The sequence below is a fragment of the Monodon monoceros genome, unplaced genomic scaffold (genome assembly GCF_005190385.1).
Source record: "Monodon monoceros isolate NGI ecotype Baffin Bay Population unplaced genomic scaffold, NGI_Narwhal_1 Super_Scaffold_18, whole genome shotgun sequence".
In the NCBI taxonomy this organism is placed as follows: Eukaryota; Metazoa; Chordata; class Mammalia; order Artiodactyla; family Monodontidae; genus Monodon; species Monodon monoceros.
The window spans coordinates 39,541,291-39,567,993 of NW_021703774.1; the positions used below are offsets into that span (position 1 = coordinate 39,541,291).

Below are 26,703 nucleotides of genomic sequence, written 5' to 3' on the forward strand. Positions count from 1 at the left end.
TGCCTATCGCTTTGCCTCTTGCTGAATTCCTTCTGTGCTGAGACACAAAGAACCTGAGCTTCAGTAAGTCCAGACACTAGGTGAGTGATTCTAATTAAAAGACCATGGGTTCAAGTCCCAACCTGAGGTGCACAGTTTCAATCCCACAATCTAATTAGGCAAAAGAGATCTAACCATCTTGTATAAAGTCCATTCAAATATACCAATTTTTATAAACTGTCACCTCAATTCTATCAAATCTTATACCTTTAATTTTAGCCTTGATTGGGATCCCATCAACGAATCTTCTGAAATAAGAAGTCTCAGAAACTTACGTTTTATCCCCAGCCATTTTACCCATTTTTGTACAAAAGGCTTTGAGATCCCCATTGAGGGACTGAGCCAAGGGACTCAGGCCCTTTTGTCAGTATTTAACTTGATTTATTATCCTAACTGTCCCCAAGCAATTACTGGTCAGGTATCTCAGTGTAATTTTCTTGCAGGCTTTTAAAAAGTTTTTTGAATTGTGGGAAATAGAGCAGACTTGTTCCAGGCCCTTTAATGTTGGGGGAACCACCAGGGGATCCCTTTGTTCCATTCAATCCTAGGTGTGTTACCGAGTCCAAGCTCACTCTGCTCACCACACAGGCCAATAAATCGGACAGCAGGCGTTGAGGCAAGGAAAAGACTTTATTCTTCGGAAAGCCAGCAGACCAAGAAGATAGCAGACTAATGTCTCAAAATAACCATCTTATCGGGGTCTGGATGCCAGTTTCTTTTATAGAACAGAGAGGGGGAGGAGATGAGGAAGTAAAGTAAAAAGGCCATTAGTTTTGCCTGGCTTGACCAGCGCTGGGGAGGGAATGTGTTAATTCCTTCTTTTCTGCAGCCATTCACAGGTGGGCACGGTCAGATTGCCTCCCTGTGAGCTGAACAAAGGCACTTTAGTTTAACATTCTGGCAGAGGGGCAGGGTTCCCTGAGGCAGGCCACTATGTATGGTTATAATAATAAAAGCAACGAAAAGCAAAGGTTAAAGTCGAAGAAACAGATCCGAAGAGTCAAAATTGGCTCTTCCCTGTTACAGGTGGTGTTGTATTAAAACCTTTGTTTTAATTCCATTAATGTCATTTTTATTTATTCCATTTCTTAATAACCATCTAAAGATGTCCATCCTGGACATCCAATAGATGCTGGAGAGGGTGTGGAGAAAAGGGAACCCTCTTGCACTGTTGGTGGGAATGTAAATTGATACAGCCACTATGGAGAACAGTATGGAGGTTCCTTAAAAAACTAAAAATAGAACTACCATATGACCCAGCAATCCCACTACTGGGCATATACCCAGAGAAAACCATAATTCAAAAAGACATGCAGGGCTTCCCTGGTGGCGCAGTGGTTGAGAGTCCGCCTGCCGACGCAGGGGACACGGTTCGTGCCCCGGTCCGGGAAGATACCACATGTCGCGGAGCGGCTGGGCCCGTGAGCCATGGCCGCTGAGCCTGCGCGTCCGGAGCCCGTGCTCCGCAACGGGAGAGGTGACAACAGTGAGAGACCCGCGTCCCGCAAAAAAAAAAAAAATTCTTGCAATAAATGATTTATTTGCTTTCATTTATATAATATTTACTATTCATTAGACCTTACTATGTTTCATTTCTCTTTTCCTTACTTTCTCTGTATTTAAAAAATTTTGTAAATTATTTATTTTGGGGGGCCTTGCCATGTGGCATGTGGGATCTTCCCCAACTAGGGGTCGAACCCGTGACCCCCTGCATTCAGAGCCCAGAGTCCTAACCACTGGACCACCAGGGAAGTCCTATCAGAATTTTATAATCAGTTTCTTGTATGGAATTCTTTGTGTTTGTTAAGAAATGTGTTGAACTTAATTTTTGACACAGTTGATTAATTTTGTGACTTTTGAACTTAAAGATAAATTTCCTCCAAATGTTTTTTTTTTTTATTCAGTCTGAAATCTTCTTTATCTCTAGATTTTACTGAAAAATGTTTATTTAGTGACCTAAATAGACATCAGATTTTCTTTGGCATTTGTAGTCTCTGTGGTTTGTAAGAATATTTAAATTTTTCATTGAATTCCATTTATTGACTGAGTTATGTTTTATGGTGTTTGTTGTTATTAGGAGGCAAATATGGTAACATTCTATTTCAGCAATTCCCAAATAAGATTTAATAAGTAGTCTCTATATATTCTATCCCTCTTAGGACTTGTAACTAAAAATTTGTAAAACTGGAGGATACTTTACATATATACACACATATATAAAATGCATATGTATATTGTATATATGTATGTAACATATAATATACAAAAACTTTATAACTCATCCCCCAATTTATAGATAATAGTGATCTCTTAATTTTCTTTGGGACAGGAAGGATTAATTTGATAAAATGAGCAATAAGACAATGGCTGAGGATAAAAAAAATCACTGAACATGTTTTGCCTGCCTAAAAGTAGTTCTATAGATAATTATTTTAAAAAATTAAAGCCTACTTAAGTTTATTTTAAAATTGCAAATATAATGTTGAAGTCATCATTAAACATGTAATGTTGAAATAAATGGAGATGAACTCTAAGAAAAAAAAAAAAACTATTATCTAGGTACTTCAGAGAGAAGCTAAAACAGAGGATATGGGGGAAGGCCTGTCCTGGGAAGGTCCCATAAGGTCCTGCTCCGTTACAAGTCCAGGATTTTCCTTGAAAACAATTTCAAGTCTGTTGTAATAGTCATGCACAAGTTTGTTAGTCCTTGAGTGCATGCTTTGATTTTATTCCAATCAACAGGTTTTGGGAAGGCCCAAGGAATGGCTTCATGTAAAGTTTTTGCTATTTCTTTGGCTTCAGAGCTGTCAGCTAGCATGAAACATTGAAGATCCTCTAAAGGATTATTCCAGCCAGCTTTAGCCATCCAAAGTTGGGCGATCAGGAAACACAGGCTCATAGATTTGAATGACAATGTTAAATTCCTTTGCAAAATGGTGAGGTTCTCAGTAAGCTTGGAAATCCCTTTGGCTATAGCTAGCAATTCTGCCTTAGTCCCAAGTATGTAAATTAGATTTAAAAGGGTGCCCTCATTATTAGGTTTCAATTTAAACGTATGATTTTGTGTATTTATTTATGTATTTATTTTTTGGCTGCACTGCACAGCTTGCAGGATCTTAGTTCTCTGACCAGGGATCGAACCCGTGACCCCTGTAGTGGAAGTGTGGAGTCCTAACCATTGGACCATCAGGGAATTCCCTAAACCTGTGAGTTTGAATTGGTTGAATGAAAGAGGTTGGGGGTGGAGGATCAAGGGAGGCCTCAGGGTTTGGGGAGTAAAAAGGGAGTTCAGCAAGGGAAGAGGAAAAGAAAGAGGGAGATGGGGGGAAGTGTGGAGGACAGACTTGAGGAGCTGGAGGGGGTGACAGAAGAGTTACCAGTCTTTTGTAACTGAGAAATCTTTTTCAGAAAGTTTAGAATTTATGTCTTGGAAGGAACCGATTTGGGGATCAAAGAATTGTAATTCAGGTCACATAGATTCTGGTAGCAACCTAAACAGCGTCCTGCTGGGGAGTAAAAGTCAGGAGCTTTTAAAGGCAAAGACGGGAGATTTGTATTACAAAGAATTTTAATTGTAGTTGGAGGCAGAAGCTAGTGTTGACTAAACAGGTTTGATAAGGCTAACACTAGAGGGAGGGGAAAGTCCGGTCCATAACTGTGACAAGTTTCAGGTGTTCTTGCAGAGTCCTTGGAATATTTGTGGTTTGGCCCAATTCAGAAGTCCATGGTTCCATCCGTGTGTGAGGTTCACCTCCTTAATGGGTTCCTGGCTCCATTTTAAAACCCCTTGACATAAGTGAATCTATTTTATTTCACATTTCACCAAACCTTACCAAGGTCTTACTTCATTCCCACTCTAAGGTTATAGGATACAACACTAGGCATGCACAGTTGTGGCCAACTATGTAAAATTAAATTTAAACTGTGTTTAGTTACATTTCAGAAGGACAGAAGGCATGATTTAATGTGTAATATAGATTAAAATTTTACAATAATGGAGCAGGCTATCTTCCTAATGTTAGTCACTGCCATCTAAAGGCATTTACCAAGTTACGTGCAAGTGATTCCATACAGCATGAACTGCCAAGTAAAAAGCCTTTTTAAGTACTGAGGGAGTTATAAAATAAGATACTATATAATACAGTCCCTGGCTTTAGCAAGCTCAAATCCAGAAAAGGGATAAAATATGCAAAGGGAAGTTAAATAACATTGCCAGGAAGAGTTCGGCTAGTGGCTCTAACAGTGCTACGAGGTCAGAAGAGAGAGAGGTCTGTAGGGGCTCCAGTCATGGAGAAAGACTAAGGAAGGAGGTGGGAACTGAGCTGACTTGGACCCTAAAGGATGGGTAGCTAGGCCTAACTGAGAGAATATGGAGAGCAAATCTTAGCAGATCATGAGTTCGATTGCATGATAAACATGCACATGGCATCCTGGCTGCACTGCGAGGATTAATGTGGTGTGATTTATTTTCTGCTCTGCCAGTCCTCCTCTGCTCTCGTTATTGTCTCTACTCTGTACACTCAGCCATGCCCAGTTCCTTCACCACTCCTGACCAAAGGGGCACTGTCTTAGTGACCTCACCCTCCCAAGCCTGGACATGAGGAATTTGACTTGCTATGGTAGTGTGAAAGAATTGCAATCCAAAATAGAACTGGAGGAGATAAAATGGAGAATCTTTCGCGTGTGCCCTCAGGAAGACAAAATTAAGGACTAAGAGACTGATTTCCCATAAATGACTGATTTATCAAAAACTGATAGTGTGGGAATTTTCTCAGATGATGGGGTTGGATCCGGAGATTGTCTCCTGTTGACTTTGGGAAGTTTAGCCAGAGGCAGGCAAGGAAGAGGACCCAGATGGTATTGGTCTCACAAAGTGGACTGAATTGAGCTTTGTTTGCATGACTTGTTGGCCTGAAACAAATAGACTGCTAGATATTTTTCCAGCAAAGGTGGGATTATTCAGATCAGTAGAGAATCGCAATTCAGGGTCTGCAACCATGGCGAGCCACATGCAAGTTCCCTGTACAGTAAAGAAAGGAGAATGCTTTTATTGAGGGGAGAAAGAAGTTAGGAGGGCTATAGTAGACAAAGAGACCGTGGCTTTTCATTGGCTGAGTCCTTTTCAGGAAAGGAGTCTTTCTTCTTCCTGTTGCGTTCTGCTGTTGCTGCAGGGTGTGAGAGCGCCCCCTGCTGGTCTCCCAACTCTTTAATTGCGGTTTCTGTTTATTAATTTTTTTGCTTACTTTACAAGAAAATGAAGAAATCATAATATAATATTTTTGGTAATGTTTTTGTAATCGTAATAATCAGTATGAATTTTGTTAGTTTAAATGTATGAATGGCTAAGAGACCCTGATATATTAGAGAATCTGACTTACTAGACTTGTGATTTTAATTTATGTTTAATTGCTATTCCACTTGTAGTTTTTTTTATCCTTTTGTTTGTTTGTTTACGTATTTATTTTTGGCTGATCCGCACAGCATGCAGGATCTTAGTTCCCTGACCAGGAATCAAATCTGTGTCCCCTGCTGTGGAAGCATGGAGTCTTAAACACTGGACTGCCAGCAAAGTCCCCCATTTGTAGTATTTTTTTTTTTTTTTTTTTGGTGGTACACGGGCCTCTCATTGCTGCGGCCCCTCCCGTTGCAGAGCACAGGCTCCAGACGCGCAGGCTCATCGGCCACAGTCCGTGGGCCCAGCCCCTCCGCGGCACGCGGGATCCTCCCGGACCAGGGCACGAACCCGTATCCCCTGCATCGGCAGGTGGACTCCCAACCACTGCGCCACCAGGGAAGCCTCACTTGTAGTATTTTTATTGGAAAGCTCTGTATAGGGAAAACTCTTCCTCCCATGTGTTTCTTCTTTACTCTGACACTACTATCACACTGACAATGCTTCCGACACCAGATGTGTGGGATTTTTTCCATGTCAAGCAATTCTGTGACACCCTCTGAGTGTCCAACAATTCAACTCAATTTTGACACTATCTACCTGGAGATAGCATCAGATCCCACAGGTGAAGATCTCAGTCCCACAAAACTGCTCCTCTCCCCACTTCGGATGACAAATAAATGCAAGTCCAGGTTGTCGCCTATGCTTCTGACCAATTGATTGACTCTAAATCAAGGTTCCCATGACCCCATCCTTGGTTTCGATTAATTTGCTGGAGCAGCTCACAGAACTGAGGAAAGCAGTTTACTTACTGTTTACTGGTTTATTATAAAAGGGTAAGATGAACATCAAGATGGAAGAGATGCAGAGGGCAAGGTATGTGGGAAAGGATGTGGAGCTTCCATGTTTTCTCCAGGAACACCACTCTTCCATACCTGCAGGTGTTTGCTGGGTGTTAGAGAAACTCTCCTAATGCAGTACTTTTGGGATTTTTATGGACGCTTCATCATGTAGGCATGATTGATCATTAATTTCATTTCCAGCCCCTCTCTCCTCTCTGGAGAATGGGAAGTGAGGCTGAAAAGTCCAAGCTTCTAATCATGGCTTGGTCTTTCTGGTGGCCAGCCCCCATCCAGCAGCCCACCAAGAGTCACCTCATTAAAAGTGACTAATGACACTGCTATCACCCGGGAAATTCCAAGGGATTTATCAACTCTGTGTTAGGAACTAGAAAGACATATATTAAAACAAAGGATGCTCCTAGTGCGCTTATCAATTAGGAAATTACAAGGGTTTTAGGAGATCTGTGCCAGGAATGGGGTGAGGGGCAGTGACAGAGACCGATATATATATATTTCTATTATCTCACAGCTGTAAAAGAGTTTCTTTGCAAACAGTATTTCACTGTTTAAGAAAATCTGTTTTAATCAAAAATTTTGGACTTATTAAGTTTGTAAGTAGTGTTTAAAATACTTTGGATGATTTGTTTTGTTAGATTTTTAGCAGTGGTGCATTGGTAGATGTAGCATTTGCCAGTTTCACTGTGTACATGTTCCCATTATGGTCAATTTCACGCTACCTACATGATGTCACTGAAGCTGAGATTGAAATTTGAAATTAACAACTTTAATAAATTTTGTATTGATTTAAACACAAGTAACCATGCTTTCTTTTGTTTTCCTGAGCACAAAACTCTCCCTTAACATTAAAAAACCAACAAAATAAGCTCAAATGACTATGGCTGGGGGTAGGGGAGCCATCAGGGGTAAATGTGTGAATGGAAATCTCTTCTTTAAATTCGTTGTTATGAATCTCACCATCTTTTTTTGTGTGTGTGTGGTACGTGGGCCTCTCACTGTTGTGGCCTCTCCCGTTGCGGAGCACAGGCTCCGGACGCGCAGGCTCAGCGGCCATGGCTCACAGGCCCAGCCGCTCCGCGGCATGTGGGATCTGCCCAGACCGGGGCACGAACCTGTGTCCCCTGCATCGGCAGGCGGACTCTCAACCACTGCGCCACCAGGGAAGCCCGAATCTCACCATCTTTAAAACCAACATGCCAAATCTGATAAATTCATTCAGGTAAAGGGAATAGGAACAAGATGTAATATGGATAATTTAGTGTGATTTGACATTGGTTATACTTAAATCACTCAATAGGCAAATTTTAAGCCAGATTAAGAGAGGCAGGATCTAATTTAGTAAATCTGTGGAGATGTTTTAGGGCGGAACGCTCTTCCCACTTCAGAATTAAATCCCTAGCACATCTGCACAAAAATGTACACATGGTTTCCACCATCTTTCTGTGCCACTACAATGGTAGGCATGAATGTCCTGGCTGATGCTCTCAGGAGCATCAGCAATGCCAAAAAGAGGCCCAAATGTCAAATCCTTACTAGACATTGCTTCAAAGTCATTGCCTGGCTTCTAACTGATGTTGAAGCATGGTGATATTGGTAAATTCGAAGTCATTGATGATCACAGAGCTGGGAGAATTGTGAACCTCCTGGGCAGTTAAAGTGTGGAGTGATCAGCCCTAGATTAGGTGTGTAACTCAAAGATCAAGAAAAATGGCAGAATAATCTGCTCTTATCCTGTCAGTTTGGTTTCATCGTGCTGATGAACTTAACTGGCATCATGGACCAGGAGGAAGCAAGACAAAAACACACATAAGGGAAAACCCTTAGGATTCTTTTTCTAGGAATGTAACATATAGATACAGATAAATCACTTCAATGGGGGGAAAAATACAGCATGGGAGGATTCTGATTTCCAGCTTCCTCCATGCCTCTATTCCCAACTTAACCTTTCCACAGCGTAGAGCAGCATTGCCTTGCCCACTCAGGTGAACAGACATGGTAATAGTGGTGCCAACTGAAAACAATGTTGCTAAAATTTACCTCTCTCCGTGAAACATGGATTTTACATCTAGGGACCTTGTTCTGGTTTGTATCTTACCCTCTTAGACTTCAGGAAACCTTTGCTCAGGAACAGCCACATCACTGTTAATAGTATCTTGGACCTTGGCTCCTGGGTGTCATTCAGATCTCATATCACTGAACTATTACTCATTCAAATTGGTCTGACTTGGCATTTCACATCCATAATGTAGCTGAAACTCATCTTGACTCCCAGCCAAGTGATGTTCTCAGTACTGTCCTCTCTGGCAGAGATTAAGGTTCGTGTTATGTTATATATCCATGATATAAAGTATGATTCATGCCTAAACTGGAACATAAGTATCTACCACTGAAGCCTCAAGAGAGAGGAGGCAAGGTTAAGAGATTAAAATGATAATACAAAGAGATACTGCTGAACTTTCCCCTTTCTGTACTCCATTTGTTACTTTATGGAACTTTGTTGAAAGAGGCATACAAATTTTGTCAAACCCTTTCATTGGAAATATCTTACTTTTCATAAATCATAGAAACTTAAAGTCAGAAAAAATCTGAGATCTAACATAGCTCACTTTTCCATGGAGTTTGGGAATCTTATCCACAACATACCTAGTCCAACACAGATGTTTCATCTAACTCTTGTCTAGATATGTCACGTGGTGGTCCATTCAACTGTTGGCCACTTCCTTTTATTTATTTATTTATTTTGCAGTACGTGGGCCTCTCACTGCCGTGGCCTCTCCCGCTGCGGAGCACAGAATCCGGACGCGCAGGCCCAGAGGCCACGGCCCATGGACCCAGCCGCTCCGTGGCACGCGGGATCCTCCTGGACCAGGGCACGAACCCGCGTCCCCTGCATCGGCAGGCGGACTCTCAACCACTGCGCCACCAGGGAAACCCTGGCCACTTCCGATGACAAGAAATCTCCCTCTTGTGAGGCTAAGAGTAATTAGTATATGCCATTGTGTACTGCCCTTTAGGGACATCCTCAGAGCATCTTCCAGGGAGGGACTTTACCACCATAAATTCCATCTAAAAGAGCTTGGAGTAGCTCCAGGACAATCCAAGCAGGTTTAAATAGACAAGATGGGATCAAATCTAAGATAACATGAGAATGTGATATGACTTTGAGGAGATATGAGTTGATAATAATGGCTATAGGTAATATTTTACTGAGTATTACTGTACATCAGGGATCAAGGAACCATTTAAGTACTTTATATTTATTAGCCATTTATTTCTTACAACCATCTCATGAAGAATATTGTCTTCATTTTCCCTGTTGAAACTGAGGCACAGAGTAACTAGTCCAAAGTCATGCAACTAGTAAGTCAAAGAGCTAGGATTTGAATCCAGGTCATTTGGCTCTGGAGCCTGGATCCTTAACCACCATAGTAGACTATCTCAATAACTGTAACTAAGAATGTGTAAACCGGGCTTCCCTGGTGGCGCAGTGGTTGAGAGTCTGCCTGCCGACGCAGGGGACGCGGGTTCGTGCCCCGGTCTGGGAAGATCCCACATGCCGTGGAGTGGCTGGGCCCGTGAGCCATGGCCACTGAGCCTGCGCGTCCGGAGCCTGTGCTCCGCAATGGGAGAGGCCACAACAGTGAGAGGCCCGCGTACCTCAAAAAAAAAAAAAAAAAAAAAAAGAATGCCTGAACCATGTGCGGGGTGTTATTTACTCACTTAATCCTCACAACAACAATCTAACGAGGCATGCACTATTACAGAACAGCTAAGTAAATTGCCCAAGTTCTCACAGCTAGTGAGTACTGAAGTTGGAATTCAACTCCAGGTAGCCTGGCTCTAGATCTGATACTCTTCTCCACTATTCTAGATCCTCTTGGTGGTATGCTCCATGTAGATGATGATGGTGTCAGATACAGAACTTTGTTAAGTGCAGGGAAGACAAATGACAAGGTGGAAAAGAATAAGATAGGCACCAGCTGGTAAAAGCATGGAGGGAAATTTTTTTTTTTTTTTTTTTTTTTGGTGGCGCCGAGCAGCATGCAGGGATCTTAGTTCACCCACCAGGGATCGAACCTGTGCCCCCTGCAGTGGAAGCACAGAGTCTTAACCACTGGACCACCAGGGAAGTCCACCATGGAGGGAAGTTAGATGCTAACTGGTATCCAGGACACTCAGAGGACTCCCAACTCCCAACCCCAATCATTCTTGCTAAGGACATAGAGAAGACAAATTATCTCTAAACAGATGGAGCCTAAAGAATCAGAAAGAATGGCCTCCCTGCAGGAGTACATTCAGGAAGCTGCCTCTGTGCAGAAAGGAAAGTTATCTTTCCAGTCTGGTAGAAGACAATCTCCAATCTTCACTGGATAATGGGGAAATGAAGCCTAATATAATTTGCCTCTTTTTGGTTTCAGGAAGGGGGTGAGAAGTTTGCAGATATCTGAATGTTTACTGTGAACATGTGGATTTGAGGTACTACTGGGGCAAGTAAAGAAAGGTCAGTTTAAAATTTTACTCATTGGTGATGATCATTTTGAGATGTGTAGAAATATCAAATCACTATGTTGTACACCTGGAACTAACATGTGTTGTAGGTCAATAATGCTTCAAAAAAAAAAAAGAATCAAAAATAAAATTCTATCCACTGGATTACTTTTTTTTTTTAATTTATTTATTTTATCATTTATTTATTTTTGGCTGTGTTAGGTCTTCGTTGTTGCGCTCGGGCTTTCTCTAGCTGCGGCGAGTGAGGGCTACTCTTCACCGAGGTGCACGGGCTTCTCATTGCAGTGGCTTCTCTTGTTGTGGAGCACGGGCTCTAGGCACACAGGCTTCAGTAGTTGTGGTGTGCGGGCTCAGTAGTTGTGGTGCACGGGCTTAGTTGCTCCGTGGCATGTGGGATCTTCCCGGACCAGGACTTGAACCCGTGTCCCCTGCACTGGCATGTGGATTCTTAACCACTGCGCCATCAGGGAGGTCCCTGAGTCCCTTTCTGAACAGGTTTTTGTTGTGTGTGTGTGAGCTATGTAGAAGGTTTCATGGTTCATGAAGGTATTAAAAAAAAAAGCCTCAGAATAATGAATAGTGAGTTGTACTGAATATTAAGCAATGCAATTAGTTCATTTTTCAGAAATCCATATAATAGACATCTTAACTAAGAATGAAGTCCTTTGGATTCCACATTTAGTTATTTTTTTGTTCATTCAGAGGACATCACTCAGTCATCTAAAATAATATCTAAATCAGTGTTTAGAAAATCATATTTGCAGAGGAACTTTACAATTTTTAAAAAAAAGAAATGGATTCACTCTTAAAATAAGTAATTATTTAAAATATCCAATGCTTGTTAGTTGCAGTCATTCAGTAAATATTTATTGAACACCTACTGCTAAGTACTGTTTCAGGTTCTCAGTATACAGCAACAGCAGCAAAGCAAAACAACTTTCAGCCCTGCCCTCACAGAACTGACGTTTTAGTGGGGAAGGAGGAAATAACCAACAACAACAAAATGACATTTTAGAGTGCTAAGCATTAAGAAGAAAAATGAAGGGGATTAGGAGTGGAATGTGCAATTTATATAGGATGACCAAGGAAGACATAAAATGCACATATTTCTTCAGGTTTAGGATTATGTAGTATTTCACCTGCACTGAGACATATCTGATATATTTTTATATGCTACCAAAATAATGATGTTAAGAGGCAATAAAAAGAAAGTGTACTGGGTTTTAGAGTTCTAGGTAGCAACACTTTTTTAAAAAAATAAACATTTATTTATTTTTGGCTGCATTGGGTCTTCATTGTTGCGAGCAGGCTTTCTCTAGTTGTGGAGAGTGGGCGCTACTCTTCGTCGAGGTGCACGGGCATCTCATTACAGTGGCTTCTCTTCCTATGGCGTACCGGCTCTAGGCGCATGGGCTTCAGTAGTTGCGGGGCCCCGCCTCCAGAGCGCAGGCTCAGTACTTGTGGCTCACGGGCTTACTTGCCCTGCGGCATGTGGGATTTTCCTGGACCAGGGCTTGAACCTCTGTTCCCTACATTGGCAGGCGGATTCTTAACCACTGCGCCACCAGGGAAGCCCTACCTTTTAAGATTAAATCCATTGTGAGATACCCCTAGTTTCAATTCCACTTTAATAATGAATACTTGGAGTCTTTTTATTTTTCCTTCAAACTTAGTTTCCCAAGAAGTAGCAGGACTGACTTTTCCTGTAGTCCAGGAACACTTACAAGGCTACGTGTGCTCTTGAGAGTAAGCAATATGTCTCATTTTTATTTTTTATTCCCCAGAGTCCATGACAGTGTGGGGCACATACCTTTCAAAGCAAGTATGGTGCTTGGAAGCCACTGAATGTGTGTCCAGTAAATACTAACTGCAAGTGTTGGTGCAAGGGAGAATGTTGAGCAACAGGGCCTGCTCAGGCACAGCACATCCCAGAGATTCCAACTTCACAAGGCCAGATTTCTGAAGAAATCTCTTTATTTGCATCAAAATGCTTTCTGGTGCTCTCCCTCTGCCGAGACAGCACGAATTTATGAAACGTGCTCCTGTCTGCTTTAAAGGCAGCGTCCGATGTTGGCAGCTGCATTGGGCCGAGAGGCCAAGTTTGTCCTCTGCCAGTGTTAGACCTGTCCCTAGAGGAGCCCCTCTAGGTGGAGAGACTCACGTCTGCCTCTTTGTCTCCCCCGTTTCTCCTAGCCCCTCGTTCCCAGTCCCGAGTTGCCCAATCCAAAGTTCGCCTCCCGCCCGCCCACGCCCAGGTCGGAGGACTTCTGGCCACAGCATCCATCCAGAAGGAGAACACCTAGCGCAGACCTCCAGCTTGGCCTTCCTCGTCTCCCGCCCCGCACACTCACTCCCGCCCCGCACACTCACTCCCGCCCCGCCCCTCCGGAAGCTCCCCGATTGGCTCCGACGGGCGAGGGTGCCGCTGATTGGCCAGCGGGCCTCCACCGCGCAGTGACGCTGCTTTCTCCCGGCCCGGCCTGGCCCTGAGTGACTGCCTGCCGGGCAGCGCACGGGAACGAGGACTTTGCCTGCGGACTCAGGCAGCGCGGGTTGCAGCTCCCGGCTCAGACCGAGGCTCACTCGGCCGGGGAGAGGGTCGCAGGAGCAGTGGGCCGAGGGGTAGGGCTTGGGGTGCAGGGAGGGCCTCGGGTCTTGGGCTGGGGGTGCAGGGCTGGGAGGAGGGCGGGGGCGCCAGGCGGCCCCGGGGAGCCCAGGGACATGGCACTGCCCGACGATGAGGAGGGGACAACGGTGGCGAACGGGCACCCGCCCGCGAACGGATACCTCCCGGTCCCGGGGGACGCGCCCGCTGGAAAGGTGAGTGCGGAGACGCAGAACGGGCCCAAAGCCGGCTGCTTGGCCTTGAATGGGGTCTCTCGGGACAGCCCCAAGGCCGCCTCGGGAGCTCTGGACAGGCCGAAGACTCCGCTGGCCCCGGAGGAGGAGACCCAGGCCCGGTTGCTGCCCAAGGACCCCGGCGAGCAGACGCCGGCGGTCGAGGGCACCCTGGTGCCCCGGACTGCGCTCTCCGCGCGGCGCTTTTTGGTGCTACTGATCTTCAGCCTGTACTCGATGGTGAACGCGTTTCAGTGGATCCAATACAGCATCATCAGCAACGTTTTCGAGGGCTTCTACAACGTCTCCTCGCTGCACATTGACTGGCTATCCATGGTATACATGCTGGCCTACGTGCCCCTCATCTTCCCGGCCACCTGGCTGCTGGATACCAGAGGCCTGCGGCTCACCGCCCTGCTGGGTTCCGGCCTCAACTGCCTGGGCGCCTGGATCAAGTGCGGCAGCGTGCAGCAGCATCTCTTCTGGGTCACCATGTTGGGCCAGTGCCTGTGCTCTGTGGCCCAGGTGTTCATCCTCGGCTTGCCCTCCCACATCGCTTCAGTGTGGTTTGGGCCCAAGGAGGTGTCCACAGCTTGCGCCACCGCCGTGCTAGGTAATCAGGTAAGGACTAGGGTAATAGATGAAAATCGGATCCTGAAGGACCAGATAAAACGTCATAGGCCATGTGAGCTAGGTATATGGATCCTTAGGAGGCATTCTATAAATGAAGGAGAGGAGGTGAGCAGTCATAAAATAGGAAGCAGTCTTGGATTAAAGAGGGGTTTTGATTTATTTGTGAAGACAGACCTTTCAAAACCAGTTTAAAATGACTACCTGGTCATCTTTGAGAATTACCTGTAAAGTAATTAACTGTACAGGCCCATATCTAGGCCTAACATCATAAAAAACTTGTCAGTGCGATAATGAATGAGTCTAAAGTAGGTATTATTTTTGTCATCAGTGTATTCTTTGCAAAAGGAAGGTGCTGTGTTCTGGGAAGTTTGTTCTTATTTTGAGTGGTCCAGGTAAACAGCTTCTGTTTAATTTTATATATTAGCAGTCAGCAGAGTGCCTGGTACATAACAGACATTTGTAAATGATCGCTAAATAAATATAGTGATAAAGACCTCACAGCATTACTGAGTCCTATTACCAAATTTTAACGGTAAGAAAATGCAAGACAAATCATAGATCATAGAATCCATTGCAAAAGCGTGGCTTATTTTGCCAAGTCTCCATTAAACTGTTTCCTAGACTTGCCAACACCATAGGTTCAAATTCATTAGCATTCCAGTAGCATTATTAGGTAGAATTTGTGTGTGTGTGTGTGTGTTTGTGTGTGTGTGTTTTAATTGCAGAATGGTCCTTTTACTGTAATTTAAAATTTGCATATGGAGTCCTATGATACTTTATGTAAATTATATCGAGTGTTCATTCAGCTCGAGGAGAATCAAGTTAAAAACCTGTATAACAAGGGACTTTCCTGCTGGTCCCATGGTTAAGACTTCCCCTTCCAATGCAGGGGGTGCAGGTTCGATCCCTGGTCAGGGAGCTAAGATCCCACATGCCTTGGGGCCAAGAAAAGCAAAACATAAAACAGAAGCAATATTGTAACAAATTCAATAAAGACTTTTAAAAGAAATTGCTTAAAAAAAAAAAAAGACCTGTATAACAAAAATGTTACTTCTCTCTATACATATATCATGTAGCTATGTAACAAAAGAATGTTACTCTTTTACTTCTGGTCTAACACTTGTTTCAGGATCACAGTAAGATCTATTTAAATTCCATGTAAAGAGTAACTCTACATGTGGGCTTATTGCTTTATATTTATTTCCTTTAAAAGTACAGAAGAAGGGATAGCTTGAAATATAGTTGTATATCCAAAATAATTTGTTACTGATATTTTAGTTGGTTGCTTCTGCATGTTTGGATAGGAACTGTTTCCTTCAACTATTTTTTCATTTACGAAATTATATGCAAGATTAATACTTCATTGAGCATGATGGAAATATTATCAACTCCATATCTATGGATTATCTATTTCATGGATAATAAATGGAAATGTTTTCTCACAGGCAGATTTCCCTCTAAGACTTGGCACACCTCTGGGCCTTCCTCCTACATTCTCCCTAAGTGTTCGAATCCTTCCTTGACTCTAGTAGCTCTGCACTTGCTCACGACCCCCAAGTATGCCTAGATTATGGAGTGATCATTCATAGTAATATTCAACATTATTGAGCATTCACTAAACCTGGCACCATGCTAAGTACTTTACACACATTGTTTCGTTTAATTTCATTATGTAAGGTAGGAACTATTAGTCTCCTCATTTTATATATACAGAAGCTGAGACTTGAAGGGATAAAATTATTTTCCAAAAGTCACACAGCTAATTAGCAGCAGAATTCACACTTAGGTCTGTCTGATTCCTGAATCCTATCTTTTAACTACCCATCTACTGTGCCAAGTCTCTAACCTGAGAGAACCTTCTAAAAAAAATTTTTTTTTAAATTTTTTAGCCATGCCGCACGGCTTGCAGGATCTTAGTTCCCCAGCCAGGGATTGAACCCAAGCCCCAGCAGTGAAAGCACCAAGTCCTAACCACTGGACTGCCAGGGAATTCCTGAGAGAACCTTTTAAAACATAGATCAGATCATGTCATAGCTCTGCTTTGAACTCTCCAATGATTTCCCATAGTAATTAAAATAAAATCTAAATTCCTTACTCTGGATTACAAAACCTTACTAATATGTTTTTGCTTCCTTAAACGACACTAAGCTTGCATTTTTCATAAGGGCCTTTGCAAAAACATTCTCTCTGTCTGGAATGTTCTTCCTCCTAAGATCACATTGTTATATTCTTATTATCATTCAGCTCTCAGTTTAAATTCATTTTAAATATCATTCAGTGGCATTTCTTCAGGATCCCATTTAGAGTTGCCCAGTCACTGTCTTATTACATCATTGTACTTTAATCCTCTATGTAGTGCTTATCACTGTCTGATATATTTATGTTTATATATTAATTGTTAATTATTACTCTTCTCCGATCCCCACCATTAGGTTGTAAGTTTCATGAAATAGGCACATCGTCTAAATGTACAGCATTCATTAGAGTGCCTGGCACGTTGTAGATTCTCCATAAAAATTTATTCAATAAATTAATGAGCTTCAGACTTATGTAGATACTGGTCAGCTGGATATTTCCACTTGACTATCCCATATGACCCCACCAATCAAAATTTACCTTGTCTCCCAGCTCATTACTCTTCATTTCCACTGCCACCATCTTAGCCTTGGCCACCTGTGGCTCTCACCTAGAGCTTGCTAACTGATTTTCCTATCTGCAGCTCTTGCTCTCTTCCCTCTATTCTCCACGTTCATCCATTGTGGTCTTTCTAATGTGCACATCTGTCCTGGACACTCCCTTGCCCTCTGCAGTGTCTTCCATTGCCCTTAGGAAAAAATTCAAACTCTCTTTAAGTGCAAGTGAGACCTTCCAGTTCTGCCTCCTGCCAATTCCTCAGCATCACCTCTCTGCACAGCCTCCATTCCTCATATACAGACTTGCTCTGCTCTGAGGGGACTTGTGCACTACTTACAGTTTCTCACAAGGTCATGCTTTCTCCTTCCTTTGTACATGATGTTCCGTTGACTGGGAACATATATATATTTTTTGAATTTTATTTTATTTTTTATACAGCAGGTTCTTATTAGTCATCAATTTTATACACATCAGTGTTTACATATCAATCCCAATTGCCCAATTCATCCCACCACCCCCACCCCCGCTTTCCCCCCTTGGTGTCCATACATTTGTTCTCTACATCTGTGTCTCAATTTCTGCCCTGCAAACCGGTTCATCTGTACCATTTTTCTAGGTTCTACATATATGCGTTAATATACGATATTTTTCTCTTTCTGACTTACTTAACTGGGAACATTTCTATTTCACTTGGCTAACTCTAATTTCTTATTCAGATCTTTGTTCCTTTAGAAATTTTTCCTCAACCCCAAGTCTATACAAGGTGCTCCTCTAAAGTACTCTCTTAGCTAAGGTGACCATATGCTCCAACTGGCCTAGAATAGTCCAGGTGTACATCTGTTGTCCAGTACAACTGCTCATGGGGTCCCTTTCACTCTGACTAGTGTTCTTGCTTGAATGATCAATTACATGATCTTCCCAGTCATGGCACTCTCTACCTCTCATCACAGTACTGCTCTTACTACACTTGTAATTACCTGTTTAACTGTCTCTATCCAGCTTTTTATAGGGAGCAAATGCAATATTTGGTAAATGTTACTTCTCTGCCTCAGCCTCCTCTTTGAAACCTATCTTGGGCCCTTCTGTCTCACCTCCGTCCCCCAAAGAATCTGAAATCTCCCTCCACTGATCCTCCTTTAATACTTTGATTTTATTTCTCTTGTTGTGATGATCATAGTCGGCCTAATTTTTTTTTTCCTGAGGTAAAATTCACATAAAAAAATTAATCATTTTAAAGTGTACAGCTCAGTGGCATTTAGTACCTTCACGATGTTTTGCAGCCATCACCTATATCTGGTTCCCAAACATTTTCATCTACCCTCGAAGAAGACCCAGCTCCCACTAAGCAGTCACTCCTCATTCCCCCCTCTCTAGCCCCTGGCAACCACTAATTTGTTTTCTCGCTATGGATTTCCCTAGTCTAGATATTTCATATAAATAGAATCATACAATATGTGACCTTTTGTGTCTGGCTTCTTTCATTTAGCAAGTTTTCAAAGGTCATCCATGTTACTGCATCTATCAGTATTTCATTCTTTCTAAATAATATTTCATTGAATGGATATACCACATTTTGTTTATCCATTCATTCATTGATAGACAATTTGCTTTTTTCCACCTTTTGGCTATTGCAAATAGGGCTGCTACGGATATTCATGCACAATATTCAATACATGTTTTCAGTTTGGGGGTATATACCCAAGAGAGGAATTGCTAGGTCATACAGTAATTCTATGTTTAACTTTTTAAGGAACTGCCAAATTGTTTCCCATGGTGACTGCACTGTTTTACAGTCTTATTAGCAGTGTACAAGGGTTCCAATTTCTCCACATCATGACAACATTTGTTACTTTCTGTTTTTTTTTAAATTATAGCCATTCTAGCGGGTATGGTTTTGATTTGCATTTCCCCAATAACTAATGATATTGAGCATTTTTTCATGTACTTGTTGAACATATATACATCTTCTTTGGAGCAATGTCTATTCAGGTCTTTTGCCCATTTTTGAATTGGGATGTTTGTCTTTTTGTTGTAGAGTTGTAAGAGTTCTCCATATATTCTGGATGGTAGATCTTTATCAAATATATGATTTGCAAATATTTTCTCCCATTTTCTATGTTGTCTTTTCTCAGCATTTTTTTGTGTATATGGGTGTATTTTTGTTCTCCTTTTTTTTTTTTTTTTGGCGGTACGCGGGCCTCTCACCGCTGTGGCCTCTCCCGCTGCGGAGCACAGGCTCCGGATGCGTAGGCTCAGCGGCCATGGCTCACGGGCCCAGCCGCTCCGCGGCATGTGGGATCTGCCCGGACCGGGGCACGAACCTGTGTCCCCTGCATTGGCAGGCGGACTCTCAACCACTGCGCCACCAGGGAAGCCCTTATTCTCCTTTTTTGTTGTAAGTAGCCAAAGGGTAAGGAGTGTGTCTTACACAACTTTATAGCAGCATCATTTGGATGGTTGGAGCTTAGTAAATGTTTATGAACTAGGGAAGACATTTGACAACAATTTTCCTTTAATGGTATGGTAAAAAGACATTAGAACATGGTGCTTTAGAGCTTACGAAAGGACCTTGCAATAGTGGTTGTCTTTATGTTGATTACTTTTTTTTCTCTTATAATAAGAAGAAAGAATTAACAGGACTGTTTATTTTACAGCTTGGAACTGCAGTTGGCTTTTTGCTGCCACCAGTTTTGGTGCCAAACACACAGAATAACACACAACTGCTGGCTTGTAATATCAGTACCATGTTTTATGGAACTTCAGCTGTCGCCACACTTTTATTTATTTTAACGGTAATTGGTAAGTGAATTATTTTCCCTAAAGCTTAAATAGATAAGTGCATGACAAACATATGAAAATAAAAATAACCAACTCTGAAAATTTGTACTGGTAATATCTCAAGTGCTATTTGCTTGTTTCATTCTTGCTGTTCACTTTCTTGTTGAGGTAATGAATGCTACCGCCTAAGGATATGTTATGGTCCGCTACATCCGTTTTAATATTGTAAAGGGTTTGAAGACTAATTCATCTCATTTGTCTCCCTACTAACTTTTCTTTCCTGATAACTGTTGGTTTCAAACATATTACCTGCCTCCTCTTTGCCTATCCGTCTACGTGTCTGCATCTTACACTAACCTCGCCAGGAACAAGTTCTTGTCGTGCTTTGAAATGATGCGACTAGGCTACAACCTTCCTTTAAATGATAAATCCTTCCAGGGATCCCCAATTTAACAGTTAACTGGATCTGAAAATGTTGACCAGTGAATGATCCTGGGCAGCAGCAAGCTGTTCAGCAGAATTTCAAACTGTGGCAACTATCTGCTTGTTAGGCCACTCCAGCAAAGCACTGCTGCCACCGCTCGTCCCCGAGTCCTCTCGTCCGGGCCTGTCTCTTGAAGCAGTCAGTCAAAATCAGCTGCAAGCAGCCATCATCAGTTTGGAAGAAGGTTTGGGAAGGTCTGCTTTTTAAAGTTATTTTTAATGAGAAACAATTTTGATTTCAGGGAAAAGAATAGGTGCGGCTTATTTAAGTAATAGAGCTGCTAACATAACTATAATATTGCCTTTTGGGCACTCAGTATATCTTAAATTGATTTGAAGAAGAAAGGAACTTTAAAGTTGAAAGGCCATCTTTCAATCATTAAAATTTATAATTAAATTTCATTATAGCTGGAGTTTTAAATTTTATATGTTGATTTTTACCATGGTTATAACAGTAATGAAAAATGCAATTTTTTTTTATGATCACCAGATATAAAATCCTCAGTTTTCAAAGAAAATGTATATTAAAGACTATGGAGTGTTTTGATAGAGATGCCTTTATTTTTTAAAATTTTATTTATTTAATTATTTTATTTTATTTTTGGCTGATTTGTGTCTTCGTTGCTGCACGCGGGCTTTCTCTAGTTGTGGCAAGCGGGGACTACTCTTTGTTGTGGTACGCACGCTTCTCATTGTGGTGGCTTCTCTTGTTGTGGAGCACAGGCTCTAGGCGTGCGGGCTTCAGTAGTTGTGGCACGTGGGCTCACTAGTTGTGGCTCGTGGACTCTAGAGCGCAGGCTTAGTAGTTGTGGCACACGGGCTTAGTTGCTTGGTGGCATGTGGGATCTTCCCGGACCAGGGCTCGAACCGGTGTCCCCTGCATTGGCAGGCGGATTCTTAACCACTGCACCACCACAGATGCCTTTAGAGATGAACTGCTGGACCCAGGGATAGGAAACTCAGCCCACATATTTTTAATTTCCCTTAAGATAATGAACAAAATATTCTCATGGTAGCATTTAAAACATTCTGACATGTCCAATCTACCTATGATTGGTTTTTATGTTTCTGTTAGGGAGTGGCATATTTGCTGTGTGCTGACTACTGAAAAAGGATAAATTATCCCTTGTACTATTTTGGCAGTTTAACAAGGTTTTAAAAGAAATCTATATTTTTAAAAAACAAATTCCTGTATCTACTTTTCTGGTAGCCATATTTGACGTGCTAGATGAAGTATGAGATATAGTTTATATACATTTTGCATAAATGGATCTTCCATTAGCAATAGGGATTATTAAAATATAAAATTCTCGGGCTTCCCTGGTGGCACAGTGGTTGAGAGTCCACCTGCCGATGCAGGGGACACGGGTTCGTGCCCTGGTCCGGGAAGATCCCACATGCCGTGGAGCAGTTGGGCCCGTGAGCCATGGCTGCTGAGCCTGAGCGTCCGGAGCCTGTGCTCCGCAACGGGAGAGGCCACAACAGTGAGAGGCCCGCGTACGGCAAAAAAAAAAAAAAAAAAAAAAAATATATATATATATATATAAAATTCTCTTTCCTTTGATTGCTATGTAGCTTTGCATAAATTCTGGTTTTCCTTTTTTTATCGTCTTCAATTGCTTGTCTCTTTGGAAGAAGTGAGAGTAATAGACTGTATATAAGACATCTATAGATACAAAATTATATATATGACACATGTATTTAAACATATATGTATATATATATATATATATGAGATGCTACAAATATAAGATTTTTATTTGTGGGACAAAAAACATAGGTATGACCATTGGCGTATCACCCTGTATTATTTAAGAAATTAAAAGAGAGCTATTCATGTACATAATTATTTATGTACTCATGGCTTATGAGTAGACAGTGGAAATGGAAATGGGAGGTGAATGGAATGGAAATAGAATAGGAAAAAAAAAAGCTCATTGTCAAGTTTTGCTTGGTGACCTATAAACTTAGTCTTATGATACTAAGCATAGTATAAAAGCAAGATAATATACAGTTGTGATATGAAAGTCTAGGTTGAAAATTGTGACGTTTAAATTAAAAATTTACCTGTTTTCCTTATACCTAAATATTTGCTATTAAGGAAAATATGGATTATTTTAAAAATCCTAACTTTCTTAAAGTTCCTTAATTACTAAGAGACAGTGCTACTTCCTTCTAAATTCTACCCATACATACTTTGGAAGCCCAATCAAATCTTATAAAATAATTTAGTTTTGTGCTGATGCTTTTCAGCAATGTGACATATACCAAACTGGTATTCAGAAGTCTTCCTAAAATACTAACTTGAGGAGGGTTCATGTCATGTAATCCCATTACCCTCCCTAAGTGTAATCCATCTAACATTTCTGGGAATTAAGCCCAACCTTCCACTGAATTTCACACTAATACCCCATTCTTATTGGGAGAATACTATTACAGTCTCTAACATTTGATTGATATGTACCAAACATGTTTAAAAGCACAACTGCATGCTATATTTCATTTAATCCTCAAAGCCCTATAAGGGCGGTACTATTATTATCATTCCCATTTTATAAATGAGGAAACTGGGCACAGAATTTAAGTAAATTTAACTGACTCATGGTCACAGTTAGTATATAAATGCTAAAGATGAAATTTGAGCCTGGGCAATCTAACTCCATTAATAAAATGTTACATATACAAATATATCATTTTAATTTTTACTTAGTCTGATTATTTGTTTCAATTCCTCTTGTATAAGTGGTAATGCTGTTGTATTTGAAAGCTGTTCTTCTTATGCAGAGCAGTAAACTATATCACTTAAGTGTGTCAGTTAAAATCCTTATCATCCTGATTCACTAAAATGAGTGGATGACAGAAACCAAAAGTAATGGCAGTCAAAATATTTAATATTAAGGTATTTAAATACATGAGTATAAAACATGCATGCATAATTTTACTTTTGATTCTTATATTCAGGATATTTATATATTGGCTCCTATTATAAATTGTTAATAGAAGTACGTTTTACTTAGTGTATAAGAATTTCAAGCCCTGAGAAAAGTCTCTGATTTATTTTTAAATATTTATTTATTTATGTTTGGCTGCACTGCACAGCATGTGGAATCTTAGTTCCCCGACCAGGGATCCAACCTGTACCCCCTGCAGTGGAAGCCAAGTCCTAACCACTGGACTGCCAGGGAATTCCCTGAAAAGTCTCTGATTTTTAAAAATAAATATTCCTCAAAAAGACAATGTATTTTGTGTAGTACTCAATAATTACAAAATTCTTTTACACATATCATATAGTCCTCATACCAGCTTGTTGTTATTATCTCCATTTTATGAATGAGAAAGCAATAGCTGAGAAGCAGGAATTGATTTCGAGTCATATAGTGAGATGAGGCAGAGCCAGGATTCAAACCTGTGTTTGTCTTATAATAAATTAATATGTGTAATGTCCGCTTGAATCACAAAGGCACAAATAATGAAATCAAAAGATAATATTATAACCTGATTTCAAAAAATAGAAGTGGTCCTAAACACAATAGATTTGTTATTTATTCATCATGGGAGAAAAGGTTTGAATGTGGTGCCCAAAATCCTTTGGCTACTTTCCATTCCTATTGCTAAGGGTGGAGAATAACTTTTACTAATTAATTATTGTATTAGTTATTTTATTTGCACAACTTTTTGGTGGGGAGAAGAGAAATTAGAAGTCTATTTTTCAGTTTCAAAGGAGAAAGAAAAAGCCATATTTCATCCTTTGAAAGGAGGAATGAGGCGTAAACAGGGTCATAGACCAATGGTTTTTTTGTTCCTCTTTTTTTTTTCTTTATAGACTTAAGCCTGACTTTACTATATTGTGTAGCTGGTAGATAAAATCTTGATTTTGTCCAAGAGAGCAGTTAACTTCCTGAAACTAAGACATAACACTTGTATTCAGAAAACAAGTCTAATGGAATTAAAAACTACCAGAACTTGTTTTTATTTTGCATTTGAGTTCAGATCTGAGCCATTTAGACTTATTTTATTGTAGTAAATAAAAATCTAAGTAAGAGACTTAGGACTCATTCAATACCCATGACTACGTTGTAAGCATAGTTTTTACATTCTGAAACTTTGTTTTACAACATGTGAGTTCTGTTTTACCAATATTAATAAAAAGAAGTATCTCCTATCTTAACTAGGATGCAAAGAGACTTTCAGGAGAGGACAACAGGTGTCCTCAACAGTGCAAGGAGCAGATAGGGTGAAAGGAAGGGGAGGGATTGCAACCACTTAAAACGTTTTATGTCTACCAGTCCTCCAATGTAAGGATATTAAAAAGTAAATATGAGTTATGTCTCCGCTTCAATTAGTTGTAAGACCTATAAAAATAGAAGTCTAGTTTGTTGTTTTATTTATATCATAATTAATCCATGTTTTGGTGAGCAAAGAGCTGTAATTTTTTATTTTTAGCAGCAAACAGGAGAATTAAGAGAATTACAATATTGTGTGCAAGTTTTAAGAATCATTTCTTTCTTTTGCAGTGATTTTCAAACCTGGCTGAGTGTTGAGTTTTGTGTAATACAGTTCTAAGGTTCTGTTCTGGAGGTTCTGATTCACTGAGCCTTCTCTAGAATCCCCAAATCTGTATTTTTAAAAAATTTCTACATGATTACAGTTGACAGTCAGGTCCATCAGATCTAGACCACTTTCAAACTACAAAGCAGGCTTCTTTGTTGGAAGAAAGAAATAGCCACTATTTAAAAAGAGAGAGAGAGAAAGAGGAGGAGGAAATTCTAATATTTTAGAAAATATTACTTTCTTCTGAATCCATATACCTTCTTTTTGGCTTTTGAATTTACCCTACTTTATTGATTCTAAAGTGTACATTTTTTAAATGACGTCTCTGAAATTGAGGTGCCTTTAGTAATCAATCAATGGCATCTAAGATGACTAAGTTCTGGAGATATGCTGTATAACATTATGCCTATAGTTAACAATACTTATTGTACACTTAAAAGTTTGTAAAGAGGGTAGATTTCAAGTTAAATGTTCTTATCACAATAAAAAAAATCAATGGCATGTAACACTGGTGTCAATTGAGGTATGGTTATGTGAAAACCGTCTGTTGATGCCTGCCAAGATCATTAAGGGCCAGCATCAGACCATTTTAGATTCAGTGAAATACAGCATTTTTCCTGTATGTATTTGAGTTTAAAATTTTGAGTCAGTACTAAAACTAGATTTTAATTTCTGATGTACCACTCTTAGCAGGTCAGCTCTTCTATCAGAAAGTCTTGACTCCTGGCTAGCCATACCCTACAGAAATCTCTGCCTAGCCATCTGTTGTAGGAAATTAGTAGATCCTTCCCTGCCCAGCAGAAGGGCAGTCTCTAAATATCTGGCTGAGAAGGCTGTGCGATCTTTCTCTAACTACATAGTAATGGGCAGTGCTAGAACTTACAGTATCAGAAACTATGTATCACACTTTTATGTCTCCCAGCTCTACCCCTAGATTTTCCATATGCAGCTGAAGTGAGTCGGCAAGCAGGACCTAGCTCTGCTCCCATGAATCCACATGGACCTTTTCAGTTCTAGAGGGGTAATTGCACCAGATGATAAACTTTATATCAAATTTCAGAAGAAAATAGGTACTAACTCAAGACAGTCCTCTAAAAGTTCAATAAGATACTGGCTTGCTCATATCTGATATTACCTCTAATTACAGATTGAACCAAATTTAGAAATACAATTGTTGAATACTTAATATAATAAAAATTAATCTTGCTTAACTAAAAACAGAATAATCACTGGGCAAAGTTGTGACATAGTATTGATGGTTTTACAGTTCAGTTCTGTGAATTGGCCAAATCTCTGAGTTTTAGTCCATCTCAGAGGGTTGAGATGATAATATCAAACTATTCTTCACTTAGAAATTAGTGAAAATGAAAAGCCTTCCTATAAAAGACTTTTACTACCTCTTTAAACTTAAACTGAATTTAGTCTGCTCACTAAAGAAGACTTGTATATTGAATTATCTTTTCATGTATGTTTCCAGCATTCAAAGAAAAACCTCAGTATCCACCAAGCCAGGCTCAAGCAGTTCTCCAAGACAGTCCCCCTGGAGAGTATTCCTATGGGAAATCAATAAGGAACCTATTTAAAAATATTCCTTTTGTCCTTCTATTGATCACTTATGGTAAGTGGTTTTATTTTTGTTGGTGTCTGTGTAAACCTTTGAGCATTACAGGTTATTTTCTTATAATCTAGTAGTTTGAGCTAGACTATTATTATAATTATTATATTATTATATAATATTAATATATAATAACATATTAATAACAATATATTATTATATAATATTATTAATATATAATAATATATTAATAACAATAACGTATCATTTATATATTATATAAAATATATTATATTATTATTATTTTCTTATAATCTAGTGGTTTGAGCTTTAATTAATGAGATAATGAGATAGGTTTATTAACTCTATAATAATAGCATAGTCATAAACTTAAAATTTTAACCAAAAGCAAAAACTTCAGAATGGATTTC

The 26,703-nt window shown here is 40.4% G+C and overlaps 1 protein-coding gene across 1 annotated transcript in view; it reads left to right on the plus strand.

Moving 5' to 3' along the window:
• The first annotated feature begins 13,306 nt into the window (after positions 1 to 13,306).
• FLVCR1 (feline leukemia virus subgroup C cellular receptor 1) overlaps positions 13,307 to 26,703 on the plus strand; it is a 36,729-nt gene continuing 23,332 nt past the window's right edge. The window contains exons 1-3 of the mRNA XM_029226961.1: positions 13,307 to 14,259; positions 19,560 to 19,704; positions 26,195 to 26,335. Coding sequence (XP_029082794.1) covers positions 13,522 to 14,259; positions 19,560 to 19,704; positions 26,195 to 26,335 — 1,024 coding nt within the window. The 5' untranslated portion in view covers positions 13,307 to 13,521. The remainder of the gene's footprint in view (positions 14,260 to 19,559; positions 19,705 to 26,194; positions 26,336 to 26,703) is intronic.